Genomic DNA, 25,183 nt, shown 5'->3' on the forward strand with positions numbered 1-25,183 from the left:
ATAGGAGAATCTTACATATACAGTTCCAGTCAAAAGTTTGACGGGTACTGTATATGTTTAGTTATTTCTATTCATGCTCTTATCAATATTAAGTTGGCTATATATAATAGAGGGAAGTGTAATATGGCTGATATAATGCCCATAGCATGTGTTGGGTTTATCAAAACAAATGGCGACTGTGGACATACTGTACAGTAGGTGTAAGTAAGTAAGTAAGTTAGTAAACTTTATAGCTCCTTTCAAAACCAGAGGTACGAGGTGCTTCACAAAATACAATACCATAAAATATACTGGAGGTGCCATTTCAGCATATACATTTCAACACAGAGAAATAGAGACAGAAATAGAGATAGAGAACATACAGAAATACAACAAAATGTAGAAAATACAACAAAAACAGGAATTTCAAGGAGTGGTCAAACATAGAGATATGAGACTAAATATACATAGAACAACATAAAACCATTCAGAGAGTTGAGTGGGTTGCTTATAATTGCTGCCTGAAAACATCAGGATTCTCAGACACCCTCTCTTAACCACTCCCTCTACCACTGCCTCTGTCCCTACCCACATCCCTCCTCCACTCATTTTGTGTGTCCTGGCATGTTGTCCAACAGGCTAGACAGCCTACATTGCACTCTGACTTTGGGTAGGAACAGCTGTTCGTGCCTGTTTATATTCATAAATGTGTGGCTCCCATTCCCTCCGCGCCACTGTCATGCAATCAAACACCCGGGTGACTTTAGGACCCAGTGAGAGACACCCAGGGGGCGCGGCAGTTTTTTAATCTGACCACAGAACCTGTTAGCTTACTCTTGCTTCCTCTAAGACAGTTCACCCACAATAGTTCCTTGATGTAAGAGTTGCAATAGAGAAGTGCTTTGTGTAGTAGCAAAAGAAGTGCAAACAGCCTCAGAACCCGAGCCTCGGCGTCCCTACTCATGACCCGTGGATGAGGACCATTGTGTCCTGACATGCCTGTGAAAGGTGCCCTATCTCAGGCAGAGTACAGCCAGCCATGGAGCAGCAGGCCTGGATACTGAGGAGCTTCCTGGTCCAGCTGGAGAGACAAGAGGCTGTGGACGAGGGGGCACCGAATGGCATCGCTGGGGAATTTGCAGTGAGTCAAGAGTTATGTTCCTTCTGTTGAAGTACTGTTGTGAGTAGTGTTATAGATGAAGCCTCTAGTTAGTAGACTTATTTTGACATTCATTATCACATCATCAGAAACCACATCGAAATAGCTGTTGGTTCATACTGGATGTATTGACAGTAGGCACGATGAGCGTGAAAGTTATTAGTTTTCTAGATTTCTAAAATTTTCACGAAAGACATTGCTCGGGGAAGTAACACTTCTGCTGCTATTGTATGAACTGCTCTAACGCCACATCTGTGCTTCCTCTTTGCGCTGATGCTTGTCATTGAAGGCGCATGAACAAGGAAGATCCATAAGCAAATGCATGATAACACTTAACTAACACAGACTACTCAGTTAGCAGTTAGTTTGTTCATTTGAACATTTATCATTTGTCATTTATCCATCTTGTGTGTGTATATATATATATATACATATATATATATATATATACCAATGACTGTACATTCACACACAAACACATGTATATGCCCACAAAAACTCTTCCTTAGAAGTCTTGAGCTCCAGGAATTACATCATCTGTGGGCTGCTGCCATGGCAATGAGTGACATCAGTGCCTGAAGACAGCACCGTGTGCTTCACATGCTGCCCTTCTGCTGTCATGCAGCTAAAACCTCGACCACTCCAGAGGAAAGGGTCTATTGCATCACTTCCTTTAAGAACAAAAAGCACTCTGTGGTATTAGCAGTGCAGATGGTCTGCAAGGCCTTTCACAGACTGTGTGGAACTGTGAGAACTGGCCTCTGAACAAAAAGACCAGTGTCTTAACAAATCCTGTAAGCATGGACGTGCCATGACTTTAATTTCTGTGTCAAACCTTCCACCCAGTAAGTTCCAGATGGAAATCCTCTCTGTTTGTAAGCCATAGTGTCAATTTCTAGTAAAATGAGTCATGGTTTCTGGTCATCTGGGGTTGAATCATATACAAACTGACCGTGTGTGACAAATGTGCAATTAGTCACATGTACTTGCCATTTACTCACTCTTTTTTCTAACTCATAACTACAAAAATACTGCAAAAATGCCAGAAGACAGTTGAGTTATCTATGACCTGAAAGCATTTTTTTTCTCGATAAAACACCTAAAATTTTTATTGTGCCTTAAAGAAACCCTACCCAGATATGCTGAAAATCATATCACTATCATATCGCCTTCCATTGACTGCCAAACTTGGTTTTGCTTATTGAAAGTTGGGTAAACTTAATTTAGGTGTGTTTACACTCAACTAATATTCCTGCATATATCAACTTAACATGAGCCAAGACATGTTACAATATGTTACAGCATTATACTCCATAAGAGGAAGTTTTCTCCCATTTGCACCTGTCATGTTTTGCCAGTGAGCAGTATATCAGCATACAAATATATTTCTGTGCAATATAACACCATGATGCTGAGAAATAGAGCAAACATCAAACTACAGTACAAGTCTCTGAACACAACATGGGAAACGTTTGGTAATGTAAGGCAATTTAATACAGCAACACCACCAAATCAGAACTCAAAAAACTACCATGGTGTTGAAACTTCTCCTCTTTGACACAAGACAGAATACTAACCTTCACAAAGGTAGTATTTTACCCACCACAGGCTCATTCTATACGCAATGAAATCAGCAGTAGAATTGGTTTGAAAAGCTCATTCTTCTGCGTGTATACAACGAGAGAAACAAAGTCTCTCTGACAGTCACTTGACTTCTTTTGTGCTTTTCAGAGGTTGAAAAGCCAGTCGACTAAGTACCGCACTGACAAGACCTACCCCACCAAAACAGCAGAAAAGCAGGACAACATCAAGAAGAACCGATACAAGGACATTGTTCCCTGTAAGCTTTGCTCAAGACAAATTTGTTTGTTTTATACTTCTGCATAAGATGATAAATACAATTCTGCATCAGGGAAGTTTAGATAAAATATCACTAAGACACTAAGACTTTTTGATTTCTGTTTACTCACACTAACGCACTAATGTTGAAAATGTAGGTGGATGGATTAAAGAATCATGAGCTGCAGTAACATTGTGAGGCAAATAATGTCTGTAAATTAATTTTTATGTATGTGATGACCTAATAATGTGGTAGAGGTGTGACTAATTATAGTGACAGATTTTTTTCTAACATTCATTATTATTGGACAATTAAGGAATATGTTTATCTAGTATCAAGAAATACAGCGTACAGAGTCGAGCATTCATACATACATAACAACATAACAGAACAGTCACATTATAACTACATATTTCTCTCATTTTAGTTGACCACAGCAGAGTAAAGCTCACTCTCACCACCTCTAAAAATGACACAGACTACATCAACGCCAGTTTCATCAAGGTAAATTAACAGTGTCCTTGTGCAGAGAATCCTTTATTCATATAGATTGCATATAAAGTACAGTATGTGTACATACTCTATATGTACTTGATGTTTACTGCTTTGTGCAAATATTATACTACATTGTCTGACTCTTGAGCTGTGTTTTGTGTGCAGGGAGTGTCAGGTTCCAGGGCCTACATCGCTACTCAGGGTCCTCTTCCCCACACAGTACTGGACTACTTGAGGATGCTTTGGGAGTACAACATAAAGGTACCCACTTGTTCTATCTATCTGTGGACACAACAAGGTGTTTTAACATTCATGTTGCTCTCAAAACAACCATTCGGTGATAAAATAATTGGGGGGTGAACTGCCCTAGCCCCAGATGTCTTTCTGTTATATTTTGGTACATTGTATCTCTAACTGTCTTATTTGACTCTAGGTCATAGTGATGGCCTGTCGAGAATTTGAGATGGGAAAGGTAACACCATTTTCCACACTGATGTACACAATTTCTTTCTCTCAACACAAAGATTGTGTACCATAGTTTGTATACCGTCAGTACTTCTGCATTTTCTGTGTGAATCCGCAGTTAGCTGTATTGGGTTTTTATAAACCACTGCACTAGATCATTGCCTGTTGTGGTTTGATTGCGCAGATTGCTGTGTTTGTATGATGGCTTGTAAGTGATTCAATTTTCAAAATGTGAAATGTTGAACGTTAAAAGCACTGTACTTGTTTTGTAGAAAAAGTGTGAGCGTTACTGGCCACAGAAACAAGAGGAGCCATTTGTTTGTGAGCCTTTCACAGTTTATTGTGTGAGTATTTTTATTCTCACAGTCCTACTTCCTACTTTGACAGGTTCTTATAACTGGTCCAGAGTAAATGCTGATGTTATAATTTCATACTATCTTCACACAACACTGGTATTATTTATAAAGTATATTATTATTAGTACAGTGCAAAAGAAATTCACATCTGTTTTGAACCGCAAGAATGACTCAGGTTGATGATACACTGCTGGAATTTTTATGCAGGATTCTGAGGAAACTAAAGGGGACTATCTGACGAGGATGTTGAGGCTGACTTATCGCAACGTAAGTAGTGTTAACAGCCTAACTGTGAGAATAACTGTAAGAGTAATTCTCCTGAGACAAGCAGGATATTATCAGCTACGGTGTTGTTAGTTGCTACAAAGACTAGAGGCAGTTAAAATATCAAAACTAATGACGTCATATTTGACATCTTTGAGATAGTATCTACTCGTGTGTAGTAAAATCTTTTGGGTTTTTTTTACACCTACACCTACAGTAGCAAAAACTGAATAAATGTGATAAATGTGTTTGTGATGTCATTAAATGTGCTCTGAAAAGAGGCTAGCATTGTAATTTTCTACTATTCTTTAATTTCCTCCAGTCTTGTCGTACTTTGAAACAGCTGCATTATGTCAACTGGCCAGATCATGGTGTACCAGACTCCATCCCTCCCATTCTGGACATGTTGTATGAGATGCGTTCCTATCAAGCCCATGACGACGTCCCTCTATGCATCCACTGCAGGTCAGGCTTCCTTATAGAACTTAATTATCTTTAAGAAAAACAGTCTTGATCTGTCTTTTATGAATAATTTCAGGGCTGTATCAAATCTAGGCTTCATCAGCAAAGTCATAGAGAGAGCAGTATATAAAAAGTGAAATAGCTTCCTCAATGATAACAACACCCATGATAAATACCAATGGTTGTAGCACAGAAACTGCCTTAGTAAAACTCTTAAATGACCTAAGAGAAAGTGCTGATGTGTTTAATGTTTCTGTCTTGATCCTAAATTTAATTCAATTTAATTTAACACAATTTATCATACTGTGCTGATAGATTAGGTTAGGTTTAAAAAATTAGGTTTTTTTTTGGAATTAACGACTCTCAGCTGGTTCCACACTTACTTAACTGGGAGACAGTTTAGTGTCAGTGTTAGTGAACATGTGTCAAATACTCATCACATTCCATATGGTGCTCCACAGGGCTCCATATTTGGTCCACTATTCTCACTGTACATGCTACCACTTGGTCAAATTATACAAGAATGCTCTGTGAAATTTCACCACTATGCAGACAACACACAATTATATTTATCTCTAGAGCCTGACAACATCAACAGTCTAAATTGTTGAAAAGACTGCTTAAAGGGAATTACAACTTGGATGATCGACTATTTGAAAAATAAACAAGGACAAAACAGAAATTGTACTTATTGGGTCTGAATAAAAGAAAGACAGAATTTGAAGTTGCTTTTAAACTCAGCTAGATTCAATCAGTGGTAAAACATTTGCATGTCATTACAGAACGTGACTTAAATTTGCACAGCACAGACTGTGTCACTAATACTACATTTTTCCACCTTGTAAATATAGCAAGTCAGATCATATCTTGTACTTTCCAATGCAAAGAAACTTATTTCATGCTTGGTTGTTCTCTCATTTTGACTATTGCTTGACTACCAAAGAAATCAGTGAACACTTTAGCTTGTACAAAATGCATCTGCCAACGTCTTACTTACTTACAAAAAATGTAAAAGAGAGCATATCACACCCATTTAAGCATCTTAACAGTCCCTTTTAGAATTGGTTTAAAACTTTTATTACTAGTTTACAATGCTGTTAATGGTTCAGCACCTTCATGCTTAGTCAACTGTCTCTCCCTTTACACTCGTAGCCACAGCCTTAGGTCTTTGAACACTACAGCATTAAATGTACAAACAGTTCAGGCAAAGAACTAAAGAGAGGGTGCTTTTTCTCAATATGGACTAAAACTGCGGAACAGCCAGCCCATAAATATTCAACAGGAAACTTCTGTAAATTCTTTTACAGAAGAGAGAAAAAATGTTGTTTGTTTGTTCTAAACATTTTGATGCAATTTTATGCAAAACACTTAATATTATCACTAAAATTGCTAGATAAACGGGGCTTGAATTGTTATATTATCAGGAGATGAACTGTAACGATGCATGACATTTCTCATGTCTGTTCTTTTGTGTGAAAACATCAGGCAAGCGGTGATCACATGAATCACACTTTTGGTTTTAATTGTTACGAGGGGAACACATTGCTTGTGGGCAGCATGTATATGTCCCCTTCTTCAGGCCCTAGAGATAAGACACCTCCTCCCTTTTCTTTTAGACAGGAAGTGTGCGTAGGCGGATGTACAACGACCCACAAGGTTTTAAAGTATATTTATGGGCATTCCCCTCAGATTTTCCAGCACTTACTCTATGGCACACATGTACTGTTTTACTAAAACTTACATCACGTTAAACTGAAGAATTATGACTTGCATCAGTCCACACACAAAAGATTGACATTGACTTCACTTCCTTATTGTCAGGGGTCCCACAGACCATACTACATTCTTTTCCCTTTGAATTTCGTTTTTTTCTTTCCTCTGACCTTAAAACCCACTATACACAAAAATATTGACATGGTTACCCTTCTCCTTGCCACAAATCAGTCTTGTGAATTTCATGAAGGTGACAAAAAACTAAAATGACCATCAAGCATTGTTATTTTATCAAATAAGGAAAATATTTAATGTTTTACATGTTATATCCGAGTGCATCAAAATTGTGTGTTCCTTTCATTTGCCAAAAAGTCATTTAGTAACAAAGAAATGTACAGTATGTTATCCCACATAGTGATGTTACTTATGTTTAAGGTCAATTAGACCCCATAAAGGTGTAACTCCCTATTAGAACTCTTATCAGCAAACTGTTATAAAACTCCAATAACATGAATCTTAATAGTCTTCATTAATATTTAATATTTTTAATATTTGGGAATTTAACAATGTTTTACAGCTGGGATCTCTGAGACCCCAAATAGAAGTGATGTGTCATTCTCTGTAGAAGACTGTAGAAGAACGTTATCAGTTCAAAATCATGTTTATGAGCAATTTTCATGAAATTAGGAAAATTCATGAAGTATCAACAATGTTAAGTATGTTTTTTAAGTTTTTAAAGAGGGCTTCAGAGTTCAAAAAAGAACATTATGATAGTGTGTTATGAAAAACCTGCCATACCATAACATGCCCACTCCTTTTTGAGGATGACGTGTCAGACACGGAATGTTGAGTCAGTGGCAGATCCAACCTACATACCAGAAAGTCACCCCACTTCAGAGGGAGTTCACCAACAGACAGCTGTCAAAAATACAATCAACATTTTTCACTGTAAACAGAAACTTCATATGATTTTGTACCTCAACACTTACAGGAAAAGGGCATGGCCTCATATCACAAATCTCTCACTATATTAAAAATCTGCACCACCACTAACTACAGCCACAAGACTTAGCATATAGTGGATTCACTTCCTGTCTGACTGAACATTATACTCTTAACTACTGTAGTGTTTTCTGCTTTATTCTATTGCTTCAGCTAAGAGCTGTCTACATATAGAGGACAGTCATGCAATATTATGAATGAGCAAATTCACAAATTTCCTGCAAATGAGATCAAAGCTTGGGAAAGAACCTCAGGTTTTGAATCACAGCCTTAAACATCTTTGATCTTTATGTTTTCTACATTTACTATTAGATATATCTAGATGTTAACACCTTCAGTCACTTTCTTATGACTGTACCTTTTGGCCAGGAGAAGATGTTGTCAGGTGGCCTCCAACTTTCGTTTCAACCCTGAACCACAATGTCCTCCAGTTGGTGGGTTGGCAGTCACTGCCCATCCTCTCCTGGCTTCCAGCTCAACTCCTCCCACCTGTTCTAGAGCCAACAAGAGGCTCTTTCCATTGCCTCCCCCAACCTGCAAGCAGCTGTCTTCCTCTCCCTTCTTGCTATTCCCAGAGCTGTGAGGGTCTTCCACACAGACTGTGCTGGGAAACCCCTGCATCCAACCTCAACTGGAAATAGCCAGGCCTGCCACCCTTTGTCCTTGCATTGTTGGACCAGGTCCTGATACTTGGTGGCTTTCCTCTCTGAGGCCTCTTCACATCCGTCTTCCCACGGGACCGTCAGTACAATCAGCACAATCCTCTTTGTCTCCTCAGACCATATGACCATGTCAGGCTTCAGGGGTGTTTGGAGAACCTGGGGAAAGTGTAGTTTTCTTCCCAGGTCCACCCTCATGACTGTGCTTCCTGCAGGAGACTCTTCTTGGTCTTCTTAGAGGATGGTGGCTTCTCCCCCTCCCTGATGAACTGGATGGATGGGGCAGGTCTCACATGGGTCTGACTCTTTTTCTGTCTCTCGTGCTCTACGATATCAGCCAGTGCTCTGAGGACTTTGTCATGGCGCCATCTGTATCACCCCTGGCTAAGTGCAGTCTTGCACCCACCAGTATGTGCGCCAACGTGCCTCTCCCTCCACATAACTTGCACAGTGGGTCCAGCCTCATTCTCCACCTGTGCAGGTTTGTTGGTGTTGGAAGGAAGAAGAGGCAAAAGGGCTCTAGTCTCCAAAGGTCAGGCCACGTGATCTTCCGCTTTGGCAGATCCGACTTTGTCCAGGCTCCTTGTAATCCAAGTTCCACAGCCCTTGACCTTTGCCCTTCCTCTTCCAGGTGTTGGACTTGGGCTTGGATCATGTCTCTCCTCTGCCTTGGGTCTGCTTTCCCCCATTGCTAAACGTGGGTGGTTCTGAGTCCTTGTCTCCCCATGCACAGGTTCCTGATGATGTCCCTCAACTTCAGCATGCTCTCTGCCCATGCCACTGATGTGTTGGTAGCCCACTTGCATCATGATTTTGTGGTGATGCCTTTACCTCTGACCTTTTAAGTCTTTAAGTCTTGGTAGCAGATCATGCTGAAAGAGCCAGGACTTGAACTTTCCTGGTAAGCCTGATCCCTCTGTCTTAGTCAGCCATTCATTAAACTGTTTTTCAGTCCTGGCTACATTGCTTCTGTCAGTGAGAGAGGCATCACACCACTTCCCTAGACATTTTATTGGGTTTTCCTCAATTGATGGAATAACCTCCCCCTGAACTTGGGGTTGGAACTTGTTGGTCACTTTCCCATTTCTGATCACCATGCTTCTTGACTCTCTTGGTTTGAACTTCATTCTTGCCACATCCTCAAGTGCCATCAGGATCAACCTTGCTTGTACATGGGATGAAATTGTTATGGTTAGGTCATCGATAAAGCCTCTTATTAGATGTTTGCGGGTGCTGGACTCCATTATCAGCTCTCTGGATTCCTTTCCTGCCACTGTTATGAGCAGATTCATTCCCATGATAAACAAGATGTGGGAGATAGCACAGCCCATTATGATTCCCTTTTAAAAGTTCTGCCACTGGGTTGTTAAATGGGCAGTCTTTAACTGTAACTTGAATCTTCCAAAGTAGCTGGTACATGGTAGTGTTCCATTTGTGCATTGATGAGGTTGTGAAGGACTGATGCATACGTGTTGGCCAAGTCAAGCCAGACAACTGTTAGATTGCATTTGCTCTCCCAGGTCAGCTGGTTGAGGACACTCATGTGTTCTAAACATCCAGAGAAGCCTGGGATGCTGCCCTTCTGGATTGATGTATAAATATACTTGTTCTTCAGCATGTAGCTAGTCATCTTTTTGGCCAGGACAGAGAAGAAGATCTTGCCTTTGAAGCTCAGGAGAGAAATGGTTTGGAGCTAGCTAATCTCCGAGGAGTCTGTTTCCTTCATTGCAAAACAGCCATCTGCTCTTTTACAGGACCATGGGAGCATGCCTCCATACCCTCCACAAACGCTTCCATTGTCGAGTAGCATCGACGATCATTGTATACCTTATAAGTATACCACTTGGTCCTGGGGCAGATGCTTATCGGGCTTTAATCTCAGCATTTCAAAGAAGTCCACTGAAATGAGCCTTTTTGAGATGGATAAATTATGAATTGGACATGGCTATCAGCATTTGTTTAAACCTGCTTAGTGTACCGGATGGGTGCGGTTTGGGCAATGTAGTACAATAAATACCAGAAAATCAAGACGATTGTAACACAGTGTTTGAAAATTTGTTGTTTACCATCATGTCTGATGCCTTCCTCAACTCTTGCATAATGAACAATTATAGTGATTATACTGAAAGATCTCTCTTGCTGGAGATAATCTGTGTGGTTAAAATCTGACCTTTTGCTGCTGTTATTGTAGTGCTGGATGTGGTAGAACAGGAGCCCTGTGTGCCATCGATTATACTTGGAACCTCCTGAAGAAACAGGTGAGAAAGTCTTGCACTTTCTGCACATTATCAATCTTAAACCAGATTAATTTGAGATCTGAGGTGTATTGTGCTGTTTGTTGCTTGTTTTTAGATGATCACTCCAGCTTTCAATATCTATGACTTAGTTCAAAACATGAGAACCCAGAGGCCCTCGGTGGTTCAAACCAAGGTAGGTGTTGTGTTTTTCTTTTTTTGTCACATGTAACAAATTGTCCAACAAGCAGAGCCACATGTCAGTTGCTTCGTTCTATCAAAGATCTTTTGATCATTTGGGTTTTGTACATCATGTCTCAGGGCTGTGTCACCTAACAGAGCAAGTTTTTGTTTTTCAACCTCAGGAACAATATGAGCTGGTCTACAAAACCATCAAGTTACTGTTTGAGAGATATTTGCAGTCCATGGATGCACAAACTTGCAGAAATGAGGTGAGCAACCAGGAACACAGAACACAAAATCAATGGAAATATGTAAGCACAAGCACAAACATCACTATCATCAATACAGTTAAACAGAAACAACAGCTTTGGCAGGCTTTCTTGTGGTTTTAATAACATTCGATTCAGTTATGTAGAAGGCAACCACATGATGAGAGTGGAAACTAATAGCAGGCTGGGTGATTCAAAAATGAACTATGAAGACTGTGTCATCAGGGCCACTGCTTTACTTGAAGCTAAATACTAATCAAGACTTTTGACTGTGACTTGTTCAAAGCATGGGCCTTTTATATTTACATACTGTATAATATTGTATGCATTTACCATGATACTAAATATTAATCAGACAGAATTCATATTTGCTTAGTGTTAATACATTTACATGCAAATTTACTTAATTTATCAAACACTATTGTGACTCACATCCCCCTATTTAACTGGACAGGTGACAACGGTCCTACCTGCTATCACACCTAACACTGACTTGAGAAAGGAGTTGGACTTGCGACCACAGTTCCAGCACCCGCTTGACGAGGAGAGGGATGTTTTACCACAGTACCATACACTGATGCCCTCTGCTTCAGACAATCATATTGCCTTAAGAGCCAGGGACAAGCAGAGGGACAAGCAACAATGGGATGTGCCCCAAGCCTTTCCTGTGGTTCTGGCCACCACTCAGGACCTACAGGATGGACCCAAAACCTCCCCAAAACTGGCGCATACCAGCCAGAGAGCCGCTGGGGTAAAGGAGAGGATAGAGGAAAGTGATGACATACCATCATTGGACCCTCCACCTTTACCAACTGTGGCAGAAGCCATTTGTCTGATGGTGGAGGACCCCTACTTTGACACCCCGATGAGCTCCCCTTCATCAGAGGAGGCACCAGTGGATTCTACTGATGACACCAAACAATGGACAGCTAGCCCTGTCTTCACCACGCCGTCATTGTCTCTGAATGACCAGACCCTGGAGTTTAACTTTTCCTCCGGTAAATGGTCATATCTGTGCATGTGTTTTTAGTCTCACAGATAAACAACACAACAGGGTAGTAAAACTTAATTTTGTTGATATTTGTAGTAATTGATGTGCATTTTTAGGTACTGTTGAAGCTAATACTGATGGGGACGTACCTCCTCCGATACCTGAACGAACCCCTGAATCCTATGTACTGGCTGGTGATACAGGTTGGTGTTCCAAGTGTAGATAAAAGTCTGAAATATAAACCAATATCTTCTGTAAGGTATACTTTAAGCATAATCCTCACTATTAGGTTTATTGTATGAATTCCTATTTCATATAATCATAATCACTCTGTCCTCTGAAGGAAGCACACATGGCTTCCCGGTTATATTGATCTTGCTACAATATGTACTAATATATTCTTGACTTAGAGTGTTACAAGATGTGATTTTGTCTTTTGTCTTTGTCTTCTCAGATCCCAGTGAAACGTTAACGGTCATCATTCCACCCAATGCTGCTGCTGAGACTGTCAGACAGTTGGGAGTTGAAAGAACATACAGTAAGTGGAAAATATCACCTGACACCCCTAAAGTGAAACCATGCTCAGAGATGCTTGTCTTTTAACGCCACATGTCATGACTCATGTCATAATTTTTTAGTGGAACCAAATCTTTCAAATCGTATTGATGTGAGTAAAATATCCAGAATAAACCAGAATTCTTATTTCTTTATTCTCAGGCGGCCCCCCCTCTCCTGTCCCCCCACTTCCAGAGAGAACCCCAGAATCATTTGAGTTGGCTACTGATCAAGGTGACTTAATAATATCAGAAATCACTATCCATTAAACAATAAACAAAAAATATTTGTAGACCGTAGGTTTTACTTAAATATATAATAATGAAAATTGTTCTTCTTGTTTGCCATTCAGCTCCTGTGGAGCAGAAGTTTGAGGTCATGCCAGTAGTGAACGTGAACAGAATAGGAATGTCTTCAGAATGGTCTGGTGACTCAAAGCCAGCTGCCTCTACATCTCAAAATGAGATGAAACCTTGGTTGAGGAGTAAGGTAAGAATAAAGTGTCTTCACTGGCAGATGTGTGACCTCCTACAAGTTAGTGCCATGATTGTTTAAGATAAATTGAACGGTGAATTATTTACAATATATTCACACAATTTGTACACTCAATGAAGTTGACAAACAGCTTCTGTTCATTGAGAATGTGGATGATACATGTGTTGCCCAAATTGTAAATTGTAAAGTGGTACCTCATGTGTTAGTAGATGTAAACCTCTATCATAGATGAATTACGATGGCAGTTATGTAACACCAACATACTTCTCTTTCTTGTAGAGTCTAAAAGTCAATATGAACTTCACAGGTAAGATTTTTGTAATAACACACTGTTAAGGGCCAATATGTATATGCACAGGATGATAATTGAGCTGACAATGTAAAAATATATGGCATGTAATTATATGATGATGAATTAAAATTTAATCTTGTAACATTTTTTAAATTACAAGGTTATGCCCCTTTTTTTTATCCCATTTAGGGAGTTTCAAGATATCACATTATCTGGCACTTATCAAGTACTATGTGTGTGATCATTTCAATGGCCCTTTATTTTCTTGTGGTATCTCTAGTACCAGTAACACACCCTGATCTTGCACCAAATACAACTTCAGACCTCCAGCTTTACGGCCCACCTCCGGACGCACCGACTCTTCCACTGCTTCCTCAAAGTAAGCTCAGCAGGCTGAATGATGAAATCATTATCTTACTTAAATCTTTATTCTTAGCTATTCGAGAGGCTATCTACAAATATATCTGCTTATTTCATCTCAAGAGAAGATGTATAAATGTGTAATATATAATGTAATGTGTAATAATAATTCATGATTGAGTCCACCGAAATTAAAAGCTGCTGTTTGCTATATTTGGTTGTGAAGCTGAAGAGAGCCTGACTCCTCCCCTTCCTGACAGAACCCCGGAGTCCTTCATCCTCACCACAGAGGAGAGTGAGTTCATCATCATCTACCTTACACCAAAGGCTCCTAATTTAGCATGTGCAACAGTACTTGTTGTCTGAGAGAAAAGCCATTTTGTTTGATTCTGCCCTTTTCCAACAGATCATGAGACAACCGCCCTCTGCTCGCAGCCCTTACAAACAACACAGCCCTTAACAAGGGTAGGCATTTCATCTGAGTGGGATGGCACCTCTCAGCCCAAAGGATTCCTTGATGTTGTCATGAGCAGGAGCAAGGTAATAATGGTCAAATATGTATAAATCTAAGGGTTAGAGTGTGTTGTCCTGAATAGAGACAGCACACAAAAGAGTGACATTCACTGAATCACTTTATTATACTCCCCTCAGTGCTATTTCCTGCCATGATTAACATGATAGGACAAAGTTTCCATTTGTTAGCGCAACATTTGAGTGTCATGACATTTTTGCTTTCAAATATTCCCCCCAGAGTGTTCGAGCTAAAAGTTCAAGACAAGGTAAGCAGTTTTATCTCATACATACAGACGCCTTTCTCTTCTGCTTTCACTCTAGAACCGGCGGTTAAAGGGCAAGGCTAACAATATTCTTATTGCTCTTATTGTCAACACATCCCACAAAAAGAGAAAAGAAAAAAAAGAAGATGATAAGAGTGTGTCTCTTAATACTATCCGACTGCCTCAGTTAGTTTTTGGAACTGAGAGCAAAACCCGCTTGTTGCTGCTGCAGGTGCAAATCTTTAAAAATCGCTCATGAGTGTATGTTTTCATTTTTTAAAAAGGTTGAATAATTTTCTGAAACAGCTTGGCACTGTAGCTTTTAGTTAACATTACTAAAAAAGGGTAAATAGCATATTGTTGGGGACTACTTTCAGTTGCAGAGTTTTGTTTATAACAGCAGGATGGTGTATGTGCATTCAACTCAAAATAAATGACAGTGCCCATGGTCATCATAATGAATTAAAATGTTGCCCAGGGTGCTGCAAGGGTGACATGTTTTTTATGGTTTTGGACAACAATATAGAGGTCTATGGTACTGAAGAATACAACATATCAGGCTTTGACTACACAGACAATACTTGTTAGTAGGTTCAAACCAGTGTTGGTTTTGGTCTTTTCATTGATAACAATACGAAAATTGTAGAATTTCACCAGACCCATCCTTTAATACAGCAGTTGAGGTCACTGACCAAATTATTCTGATGGCTGTTCACCACCAGTATCACATTTTGTTGGTGGTGAAAGGTTGCATTGTCTTGTTTATTGAGTACATGCAACAGCATGCAGGTTAAAATTAGTATTTAAAAGTACCTATCTACACCACAGGGAGGCATCCTTTACCAAAGCAAGAGATACAAACATGATGGGTAAAATGCCAGGCTTGTTGTTGTCTTGTTCATGATTAATCTAAATGATTTTGTCTATAATGAGGGTAGTTTATCATTTTGTTTCCACTGCAGAGCCCCTTTCTGCAGTTTGTCAGCCAACTCCACCTCCTGTGGTCGCAGCTGGAGGAGGAAGTGGTGAGTTACCTTAGACATTAAAGGGGCTGCACACTACAAAGTAGCCTCTCTCACATGTACTGTTATTATTAGATATTATTAGACACAGCAAATAAATAAGCTAATGCAAGGCGTTTGTGTGTTTGTGATATCAAAAACCTGTGTGGGAATGCTTAAAAAAGACGCCACAATACAGAGAGAAAAGACAGCAGCGAAAAATGTCATTTCTTATCGGTTTCTGTTTGTCAGTGCAAGTGGGACACCATGATGTGAACCGAAGGCCCTCCTTGAACACAGAGCAGTGCGGAAACAAATCAGACAAAAACAATGAGAAGGGCATGTCTAGAGCAAAGGTATCACAAAAGTTATACACATATGCCCCTAACCAGTACTTGAAATTTTGAAATTGTAGCTGGCTAAATCTATGTTTTTGCTTCCTTTGCCCAGAGCCTGAAATTTTTTAGACACAAACAAAAACGTAAGTAATGCTAATTTATGTCCTAGCTCAAAAAAAGCACTGATATCCATGAGAAAAATAGGATTAACATGTCTAAAAACTATATTCTCAGCTAAAAATGGCCCTCCACCATCTCCTGCTCAAACTGAAACACCATCTTCATCATATGGTGCCTCTTCAGTGTTCAAATTTGGTAGGCCTGCATCTACTTCATTATGACATTTATATATTTGGTCCATTTCAACCCATACAATACGTATGATGCCATATTCATCTTCCACAGGATTTGGGAACCGGTTTGGAAAGCCAAAAGGCCCCAGGAATTATCCAGAGACCTGGTTTTGAGGAAGTCACACCTCTCAAAACATCAAAAGTGGAGCTGTTCTTCTAATGAGGACCTTGCTAAGACAGTCGGAGTCTGAAAAAACACTGAAGTCCACGTCTCTTTGTCTCAGGACCAATTGACAATCCTCAAAGGAGCGTCAGCACATAAGCACCCTCAGCAGAAAATAGGAAGTGCCTTCTTACCAGCTCTGATGATTTTTGTACTGTATATCAATAGTTTTTTTTTTTTACATATTGATCAGTGCCTCGTTGAACAACACAGACAGCCACTTGGACCAACGGCTTGAACATCAAAATCTCAGGAAAGCCAGTGTCTAAAATGATGTGCTTGAAGACTTGAGCAGTCTGCAGTGAGAAGTTTTACACTTCTTGTTTCAATGCTCAAAGCAATGCTGTTAAACTTGTTTTATGATGATGAAGTGTACGTGTGTGCATTTGTGCTTGAAGTTTAAAAAAAAACCAAAAACGGGTATATAGATAACATCTACATCTAGATTATTAGCACTTCACTTTTTCTGTTACGAAGACGGCAGCACTCAGCACGTCGTTTACTTTTGCTTTTGCCATCATTTCCTGAAGTCTCTCAATGATTTTAAAGGCATAACCTTTGAAGCATGATCAACATACTGACAAGGATAGCTTGTGAATGTGATGTATATTGCGTACGATGTAACGGTACGGTTAAACTGTGTTACATACAACGGTTCCACACAAAATTATTTATTAAAAAATATATAAGGTCTATGCATTCTCATTGTGTTTTTCCTACTTAACAAGACTGTATCACATTGGTACCAGATTTCTACTGCCTGTAAGTTATCACCCAGATAACTGACAAAAAATGATTAAAAACATCTCCGTACAAATATTCACAACAGCAAAGGTCCTAGAACATAGAGCTTAACAACAAAACATGAAAAAAAAGGCAGATGTAACAGAACTGTAACTGTCAATTTATTTCTATGCTGAGTTAGTAAGTCAACAGACAAGTCAGCCATATTTCTGACAAAAAAAAAAAAATCTGCTTCCTGAACAGGATCTAGTATGAAAGGCATACATTTCACTAAAATTATGTTTTACACATTTTATCATCCCATTCATCATCAATAAATAAACCTCACAGTTTTAAATGAGGCTAACCAAATACAGTACAAGGCACTAAGATGTAGTCAGTCACTTTCTTTATAGAAAGCCTTTGTAAGGTTCAGATGAGCTGTAAATCTCAAATCACAATTTTTTGGGTAACCATGTTCAACTAGAAGTGAAGGTCTTTTTAGACAGAATTTATTGTAGGAGGCCTCAGTATATCTGATTAAGCTAGACAGCATTGGCATTCCCATTTCCATGATACCACGTAATTACACTCAGAAAAGTGGATACAACCTAAAACTAGAAGTGTGAATGGATTTTAATCAAATGAAAAAAATGACTTGAGTGCACCGACAGCATTCACATATTCCCAGCTATACCAACATATTATATTTACACACCATATTCTGAAGACATACTCCAGACTTAGAGGACAATTTATTGCTAAGTGCAATAGCAGTAATTCCTTCGTCAGTTAAGAAGTGCTCCTATAAGTAGATCATAATCTTAAATATTCCTCACTGGTTATAAACCTGTGTTCATATGTTAAACTCAATCATAAGAAAATAAATAACATATCAAAAAAAAACGGTATCAACAGTAAGAAAAAGGGCACTGTATAAAATAGCATTTAAATAAACAATCTTTCAAACTGCAACTTATAACGCTAACAAAAAAGTTTAAAGGTGCAGTGTGGAGAATTTAGTGACACCTAGTGGAGCGGACTTGGCAGAAATAGAATAGAAAAGTATGTTTTAATTAGTGTAAGAAATTAAGAATCATTATATTATATTAAGATATTTTCATTATCTTATGATGAGCCCTTTATATCTACATAGGGAGCAGGTCCTCTTGCACGGAGCTGGCCTTGTTGCACCGCCATGTTTCTACGGTAGCCCAGAAAGGACAAACCTAACACTGGCTCTAGAGAGGGCCTTTTGCCTTTTTTTGCGAGGTTCACAGCCACCGTAGTTTCTCCTACACGCTTGGAAGGGGAGGGTGAGGGGTATTCAGTTGGCTGCGATCTGCAACCTCATCGCTAGATGCCATTAAACCCTACACACTGCACCTTTAAGGTGCTTGTAGCTTATTTTGATAATTGTATTTTGCCTAGTCTCAGATAAAAGGAAATGATATCTTCTTCAATTTAAAAAGATAAAAATGTTTAGTCTTTCCAAACAAAAAAGTACACATTTTGATGATCCTATGTTTACTGGCTATGACCGATCCAGGACATCCTATACTGTACTGTATGTGCCGATCTTTTGACTCAAATAGCAAAGTGACGGCTTTGCAGGCAACTAACAATGCCCTCAATCTGTAAAACTGAGTCCACTGTATCTTCTGGGTGAGGTTAGTCTACATGCCCCTGTCACTAAAATGAATAAAACAGTATAATGTCAACATCATGCTTCCAGAGTAATCATATATTAAGTATGTAAACAATCAGTCCGTCTGTATCTGTGAACTGCTGCACATTTGGATTCCATCTCCCATTAAATAATTCTGCCAAAAAAGTAACTTGAACAATTTCCTGCTTAAGCATGGCAACTCATATTGTAAGTCTAAAAATAATAGCTTCTTTATGATACACACCTCTTGAATGAGACTATCAAATATAAAATAACTAAATATGCAGTATTTTATAGTCCCATTAAATATTGTACTTTGGCTGAAAAACACAACATCTGGAGACTTTTTTTTTTTTTAACCAACATTAAAAGATTTTTAAAAAGTGTTAAGAATAATTTAAATTGAAAGGCTTCCTGATTGACACAGATGTCAGTTTTAGTCTAAAATTCCTTCAGATACCTCCCACAGTGGATAGAAAGAGAAGTTGCAGAGGGTGAACAGAAGTCATTTAGAGAACCTTACAGTGTGGCTTAGAGTTTTTGGAAGGGCCGGCTCATTTGAAGGTGTACAGCTGGAGTGGACTGGTGCCAAGGAAAGGTGGGGATCCTGGTATGTTGAGGGCAAATGAGCAGATTTGGTGGGCTGTGGAGGCGCCGGCTGAGGCTCCTGGGGAGGTGTTGCTGGCCTCTGGAACTCTAGTTCTTCAGTCTTGGCCACCCCACCTTGGATGTCTCCTTGTGGTTGCACACAGGGGGTTGCGGTGGCGTCAGGCCTAGCAGGGGAGGGAAAAGAGACTCGGCCGGAGGAGGGGCTGAGATCGCTGGGCCTGTGCTCCTCCACCTTGTCCCTTTCCTCCGGATGGTACTGTTTGAGGCGGATGTGCCAGGCCAGGCTGCAGACTGCGGACACCGTCTTGAACTGGTGGATGACGTTCCTCGGGATGAAATAAATGTCGTCGTCGCAGAGCTGGACACGGACATAGCGGATGCCTTCCCTCCTCAGCTGGTTGAGCTTGGCGTCGTCCACCCACTGGACACACTGCATGAAGATACACAGTGGTTCCATGTTTAAAATTTGAGCAGTACATTACCTGTAGTATTATAATCAAACAAAAAGATCTGCACTGTGACACACATCCATGTAGATTATGTATTAAAACTCCAGTTTTCACCTGAGATACTGGGGGCTCATAGAGATCCAGCTGCAGCATCTGCACAACTTTATTGAAGTCCCCAGCATGGAAACAAACCACATCTTTGGTTATCCGAGGTCGATTATTCCTGTAAGAGATTATTTTTAAGCATAAAGCACACAGACAAGTCACTTCTCCGTCCTCATCACATGCCATCATGCATTTATGTCCATTTAAGTCTAATTATCCGAAATATTGACAACCACAATATTTGTGGTGAAGCAGGCCAAAAAATACTCACCATTCTCCAAAGTGCACAGCCTTCAGTACTCCCACTGCAGCAGTGCTCTGCCAGTCGAAACTCTGGCCAACATGGTCAGCGTGGGCCTTAGTCCGGTCTTCAAACAGAACCTCTCTGGGTTCACTGGCCCTCGGCAGGTAGTGAAGATTTTTGATCTCATTCATCGACCTAGACAAAAAGATAAGAGAGGGGACGTGATAGAGGAAGGAAGAGAAGACTGATTTCCACCTGTGTTTGCTTACAAGAGGTATAGTTTGCACTTTACCTCTGCCTCAATTGATCATCACAATTACTTTTCTCTATATTTCCATCTTATGGATATGGAACCATACATTTCCTTTGCAGTTGGGGTTGTACCTGCGCCGTTTGAAAGGAGACTTGGGCATGTCAGCAGTGGGCACCATTTGTTCTCCTGGTCGCACCCACATGATGGGCCCGTCATCACTCTGAGAGCGACAGTCCAGCTTCAGACTCGAGAGGCTTCCCCATGGTAGGGTCATCTGTGGTGACACACGGAGACATTCATAAACAGAGATGTGAGTTTTTGTTTTATGGTATTAAAACTAATTTACAGGACCAACCTAGGAATAAGATCCCACTTAAACCTGATGTACATTACTTTGCTTTAACCAGTAAAGCATGTATATGTTGCTGACACCTGTAGGCACATCTACTGTGTATACAAGAATCTCAGAAATTAAAAAATTGATGAAAGCAACCATGTAATGACAAAAAATTGATTTAGTTTATGTTAACTTTACTGTTAGCAAAAGACCAACAGACTGAACAGATGTTACAGCAATAACAATGCATCAGCAATGGAGCGATTTGACCATATGGGGTACTTGTACTTCTTAATGAGCTTCCAACGTACTGTATTCACCACAGTAAGAGTGATTCTGGCCTAAAGTATAGAGGAGGATGCACAGTTCATGGATGCGCTGTGAGTTTAAGTTCCCCTATCATATCAGGTGGCGGTCAATAACATATTGTTCCTGTTTTGACTCTCAGTAAGGCTTTAGACCAGTTTCATGATTACATATTTTTTATGTATCTATACAGTAAAGTATAAATATTAGGTCTGAACTTACAAAACTGTTGTTTTGTGTAAGCTGGACCACAAACTTTTTCTATAGAATATTGACAAAAATACAAAAATAAATCTTCCTCTGACCTTGAGAAAGGGTGACTCCTCCAGCATGTCAAGGAACTCTGGGAAATAGTCTCCAACTTCCTCATCCACAGCTCCCACCAAACTGATCTGCCTCATGGGTCCGGCCCGGTAAGTTCCTGAACAGTAAGTCCGGTTCACCTGGAGAATGAAAAACAGTTAACGTCACCGTCTGTTGTTCGACCGAGCATGTTCAGTCTCTGTTCTGAGGTACAAGATGCGATTGCTATACCAAAAAGTTCTTTGAGTGGAAAGTAACTAATTATAAGTATTGTCATCACTGCTCTACCTTCAGGAGATGTGTGTTTTACAAATAATCTCACAGCTCCTGCAGGTAACGGTGTAAAAATGTGCCAGCTGTGTAATGGCTGTAGAGAAAGGGCTCTGAGGCTACATGAACCTGCATAACATAATGATCCTGATATGTGAGCACTAGAACATGTTTTCTATGCAGTACTAACCCACAAGGGTAAAGTAGGTACAACAAAGCATTTTAGTGTAATCACTTTGCTCTCAAAGCATCTCCAGTAGTGAAATTAGCAAGCTAGGTCTTTTTTCCCTACATAAACAGAACACCACTGAGCTCTCGGTGTCCTCTGCAGATCTATCATCACAAACTGTATGCAGACACCCTGGCTCACTTTCTGTCTCTCTCTGCCATCTTTCTCAGGCAGTGAGAGTAGATACGATCTCACGACGTCATGGAACAAAAGCAACTCTCGCTCTCTAATAAATCTCTTTAAGAACAGGGACGACTTGGCACCAGCACAACTTCTGATTTAACGAAAGTGTACTTTGAACCGAGTAAACTACCAGGAGTCAAACATGATCTGTAATCAAAATTATATTTAATACACCATCATTTCACTTCCTTTTCTATGCCGTTCTATGACGTCTTTTTTTTTTTTTACCACCGATCTGAAAAAAGAAACAAACAACGTATCTAATTTAATTTAGTGAGCAGCTCACAATATTTTATGATTCAGACTGGAGCTGAATCAATTAGTCAATTATTCACTAAGTGAATTAACAACAAATTAATCAGCAACAATTTGATAGTCGAAATTAATTGTACAACTCTTATAGTCTATTCATTATTTATAGTAATGTGTATATTGTGTATAGCTTCTTTAGTGTCACCTCTATTTCCTTAATCATATATTTTATTTTATTTAAATAGTTCTTTATGTTTTGTTTTTTTTTACCTCAGTCTGTCTCTGTAATTTCCCATCAGGGATCAATAAAGTCTTATCTTAATTGTTCAAGTAATTTTTTAAGCAAAATTGTAAAAAAACTTCTCTGACACCAGCTTCTAAAATGTGAATATTTGCTGGTTTTTCGTCACTTTTATGATGGTAAATCAAGTCTCTTTGAGTTTTGGACTGTTGGTCGGACAAAAAAAAGCAATTTTGTCAACTTGGGCTGTAAGAATCACTGAACAATTCATCAATCTATCAAGAAAATAAGAAGAGAATAATCAACAGGTTAATCAATAATGGAGTTATGCTCTCTTTAGAGGCTGTGATCTATGAAATGGATTCATGAAGTGTGCGGGATTTTATTGAGTGCGGTTTCAAAACCTTTGTTTAGGTCCACGTGTCTTTTCACATACCTGAGAGTGAAAGTTGGCAATAGTGGTGGTCTCAATGTCTTTCTTGCCCAGTATCTCCATTTTGACTGGTGTGTTGGGGAAGTTGAAGGCAAAGTAATCCAGGAAGTCAGGTATGTAGGCCGCCGCGCTGTGCACCACTGCTAAGGCGTAAGTGGCTGCACCTCTAGGCTTCTCAGCAAAGGCCAACTCCAGGAACTCCTGGGCGAAGCACTCCATCTCAGCCGGACTGAGACAGGCTAACTCATCGGCATAGGCGTGCAGGACTGACGCCCCGCCGTTAGCTTGCCTTTCCTCATGTATGAAACGTCCAAACCTGGTGCCTGTCTGGAGGCAGGAGCTGCGGATGTAGTGGTCTTGGTGGGAGAGGAAGGGAGCGTGTCCCAGTTTGAGAGCATGGAGGTAGGATTGGTGGTTGTCGTCCACAGTGTCTCTGGCAGGAGGCTGGCGATTGCTTTCGTGTTTCACGCTGACAGACGGAGAGGAATCAGGGTGAACGGGCAGGGTGAGATCCGCTCCGAGCCCCGAGCATACAGTCTGAACAGCTTTGTTGTGCATGTATCTGACCTTCTTGGCACTGTGCTCATCCTCACGGTGCTTCTTCTTCTTCTTTTTCTTCTTCAGGATATATTCCTCCAGTGTTAGAGACTTGACATTCTCGTTGTGGGGCCTTGGCTCTACAGGTACAGGGATACAGGTTAAAGTCAGACAGTGGAGGGTTAGCTATGTAATACTCTGCAACCCTGCTGAACACCACATTGGATTATTCTCTAACCAATGCACTAAACATTAACTTAACATTAACTAGCAATGGCTACTCACACTCGCAACTTTGTTATACAGTAGTTACCAGACTTATACCATGCCATGCACCCTGAGATGATTGACACACGATCAATTTAATAAGATTTTGTAAAGTATATGGATTTAGTGCTTTATTATACAGTATGCGCTTCCTGTAAGAGGGCAGGTAAATGTTACAGAGACTGAAATCTGTTATAACCAAAACACTCATTGCAATTATGTTCAGTTACATTATTAACCCCAGGTGAGTGAAACAACTGAAACCTCTTGGAACTTGTCACCCATGGAAACCCCCAACAGTGTACGCCCCTTTTCTTTATCCCCAAAATAACAAAACTCACCCTTATTTTTCTTCAGTTCTGCGTGCTTCACATTTGCCTCAGTATTTTCTTTCTTCAGCTTCAGATTCAGGTCTTTCTCCCTATGCTTCTCTTTGTAATCCTGGGGTTTGGCCTGGGCCACTTTGAGAGGCGTGAAAGTGAAGAGCGCAGCTGGTGGTTCGGGAGGAACCGCTCGCTTCTTCCGCAGCTGCTCTGGTACCTTCCGCGGCGGCGGCGGAGGAGGAGGAGGAGGCACAGGCGGCAGCAGGTTCTTCTTCGTGCCGTTGCTGAGGCTGTGATTATGGTGATGGTGGTGGTGGCTGTGCAGGACATGTTTATCCCCGCTGAAGTTGCGCGGTTGAGGATTTTGCTGCAGCTGATGCGGCTGCTGGGTCCGGTGCTCAGCATGTTGGTGTTGGTGGTGGTGGTGGTGGTGATGGTGATGATGGAGCTTCACTTTCTTCGCCTCTTTCTCCGACCTCTCCCGTTTGTCAGCTGACGGCGACAGGTCTCTTTTCTTCTTCTTTTTCTTCTCTTTGAAGAATCTATCCAGATTGTCCCTCATCTTTTCTTCTTCTACTTTTCCACGGAGCAAGTCGACATGAGCTGCCATCTTTGCACGTACATTTAAAGGACTCGGCATCCCTACTGCGCATGTCCCACAAATATTGTAGTCCTCCTATCGTGAATTTGTAGTCCTTGTTGCTCTTTTGGTTGTGTTGCGCATGCGTAACGCGTGGAACTGTGGGTTATGTAGTTTACTTCTGTTGCAAAGCTACACGGGAGTTTGAGTTTTGTTACTGTACTGACTGCGTGCAGACTCGCACGCACTCACTTCTGCTTAAGTGACGTCATGGCTAATTTAATCACATAGCCACGAGAGGCAGTGCTTCACTGTATACAGCGATAATGAATCAGTGTGAGGCATATTACTATTAAAGTGAAAATGTCCACTTAACCTTATGCTAATGTTGATAAACAGGAGGAACCTGACGTGTTAAAAGAAGTTTTTAAAACTCTGTAATATTGTAATGTATGTGAGGCGGGAA

The 25,183-nt window shown here is 40.3% G+C and overlaps 2 protein-coding genes across 2 annotated transcripts; one reads left to right on the plus strand and one right to left on the minus strand.

Annotated features, from left to right (window-relative positions):
* Positions 1–639: 639 nt before the first annotated feature.
* On the plus strand, positions 640–17,099 carry ptpn22 (protein tyrosine phosphatase non-receptor type 22). The gene is made up of 26 exons (XM_067593102.1): positions 640–1,120; positions 2,870–2,978; positions 3,406–3,482; positions 3,639–3,734; positions 3,907–3,945; positions 4,211–4,282; positions 4,502–4,561; positions 4,881–5,023; positions 10,586–10,652; positions 10,747–10,824; positions 10,994–11,080; positions 11,535–12,078; positions 12,188–12,274; positions 12,526–12,609; positions 12,789–12,860; positions 12,979–13,115; positions 13,401–13,428; positions 13,694–13,792; positions 14,000–14,068; positions 14,180–14,313; positions 14,525–14,552; positions 15,512–15,574; positions 15,803–15,906; positions 16,001–16,031; positions 16,123–16,203; positions 16,294–17,099. Exons 1-26 carry the CDS (start codon positions 1,019–1,021, stop codon positions 16,353–16,355), a joined length of 2,553 nt encoding a protein of 850 aa, XP_067449203.1. The 5' UTR covers positions 640–1,018; the 3' UTR covers positions 16,356–17,099.
* Positions 17,100–17,287: 188 nt separating this feature from the next.
* Positions 17,288–24,785, minus strand: LOC137184955 (lysine-specific demethylase 9). Its single transcript, XM_067593103.1, has 7 exons — positions 24,156–24,785; positions 23,014–23,687; positions 21,405–21,542; positions 20,588–20,730; positions 20,231–20,398; positions 19,969–20,077; positions 17,288–19,835 (listed from the first exon to the last, which is right to left on the minus strand). Exons 1-7 carry the CDS (start codon positions 24,775–24,777, stop codon positions 19,302–19,304), a joined length of 2,388 nt encoding a protein of 795 aa, XP_067449204.1. The 5' UTR covers positions 24,778–24,785; the 3' UTR covers positions 17,288–19,301.
* Positions 24,786–25,183: the final 398 nt, after the last annotated feature.

The sequence above is a fragment of the Thunnus thynnus genome, chromosome 6 (assembly GCF_963924715.1).
Source record: "Thunnus thynnus chromosome 6, fThuThy2.1, whole genome shotgun sequence".
Classification (NCBI taxonomy): Eukaryota; Metazoa; Chordata; class Actinopteri; order Scombriformes; family Scombridae; genus Thunnus; species Thunnus thynnus.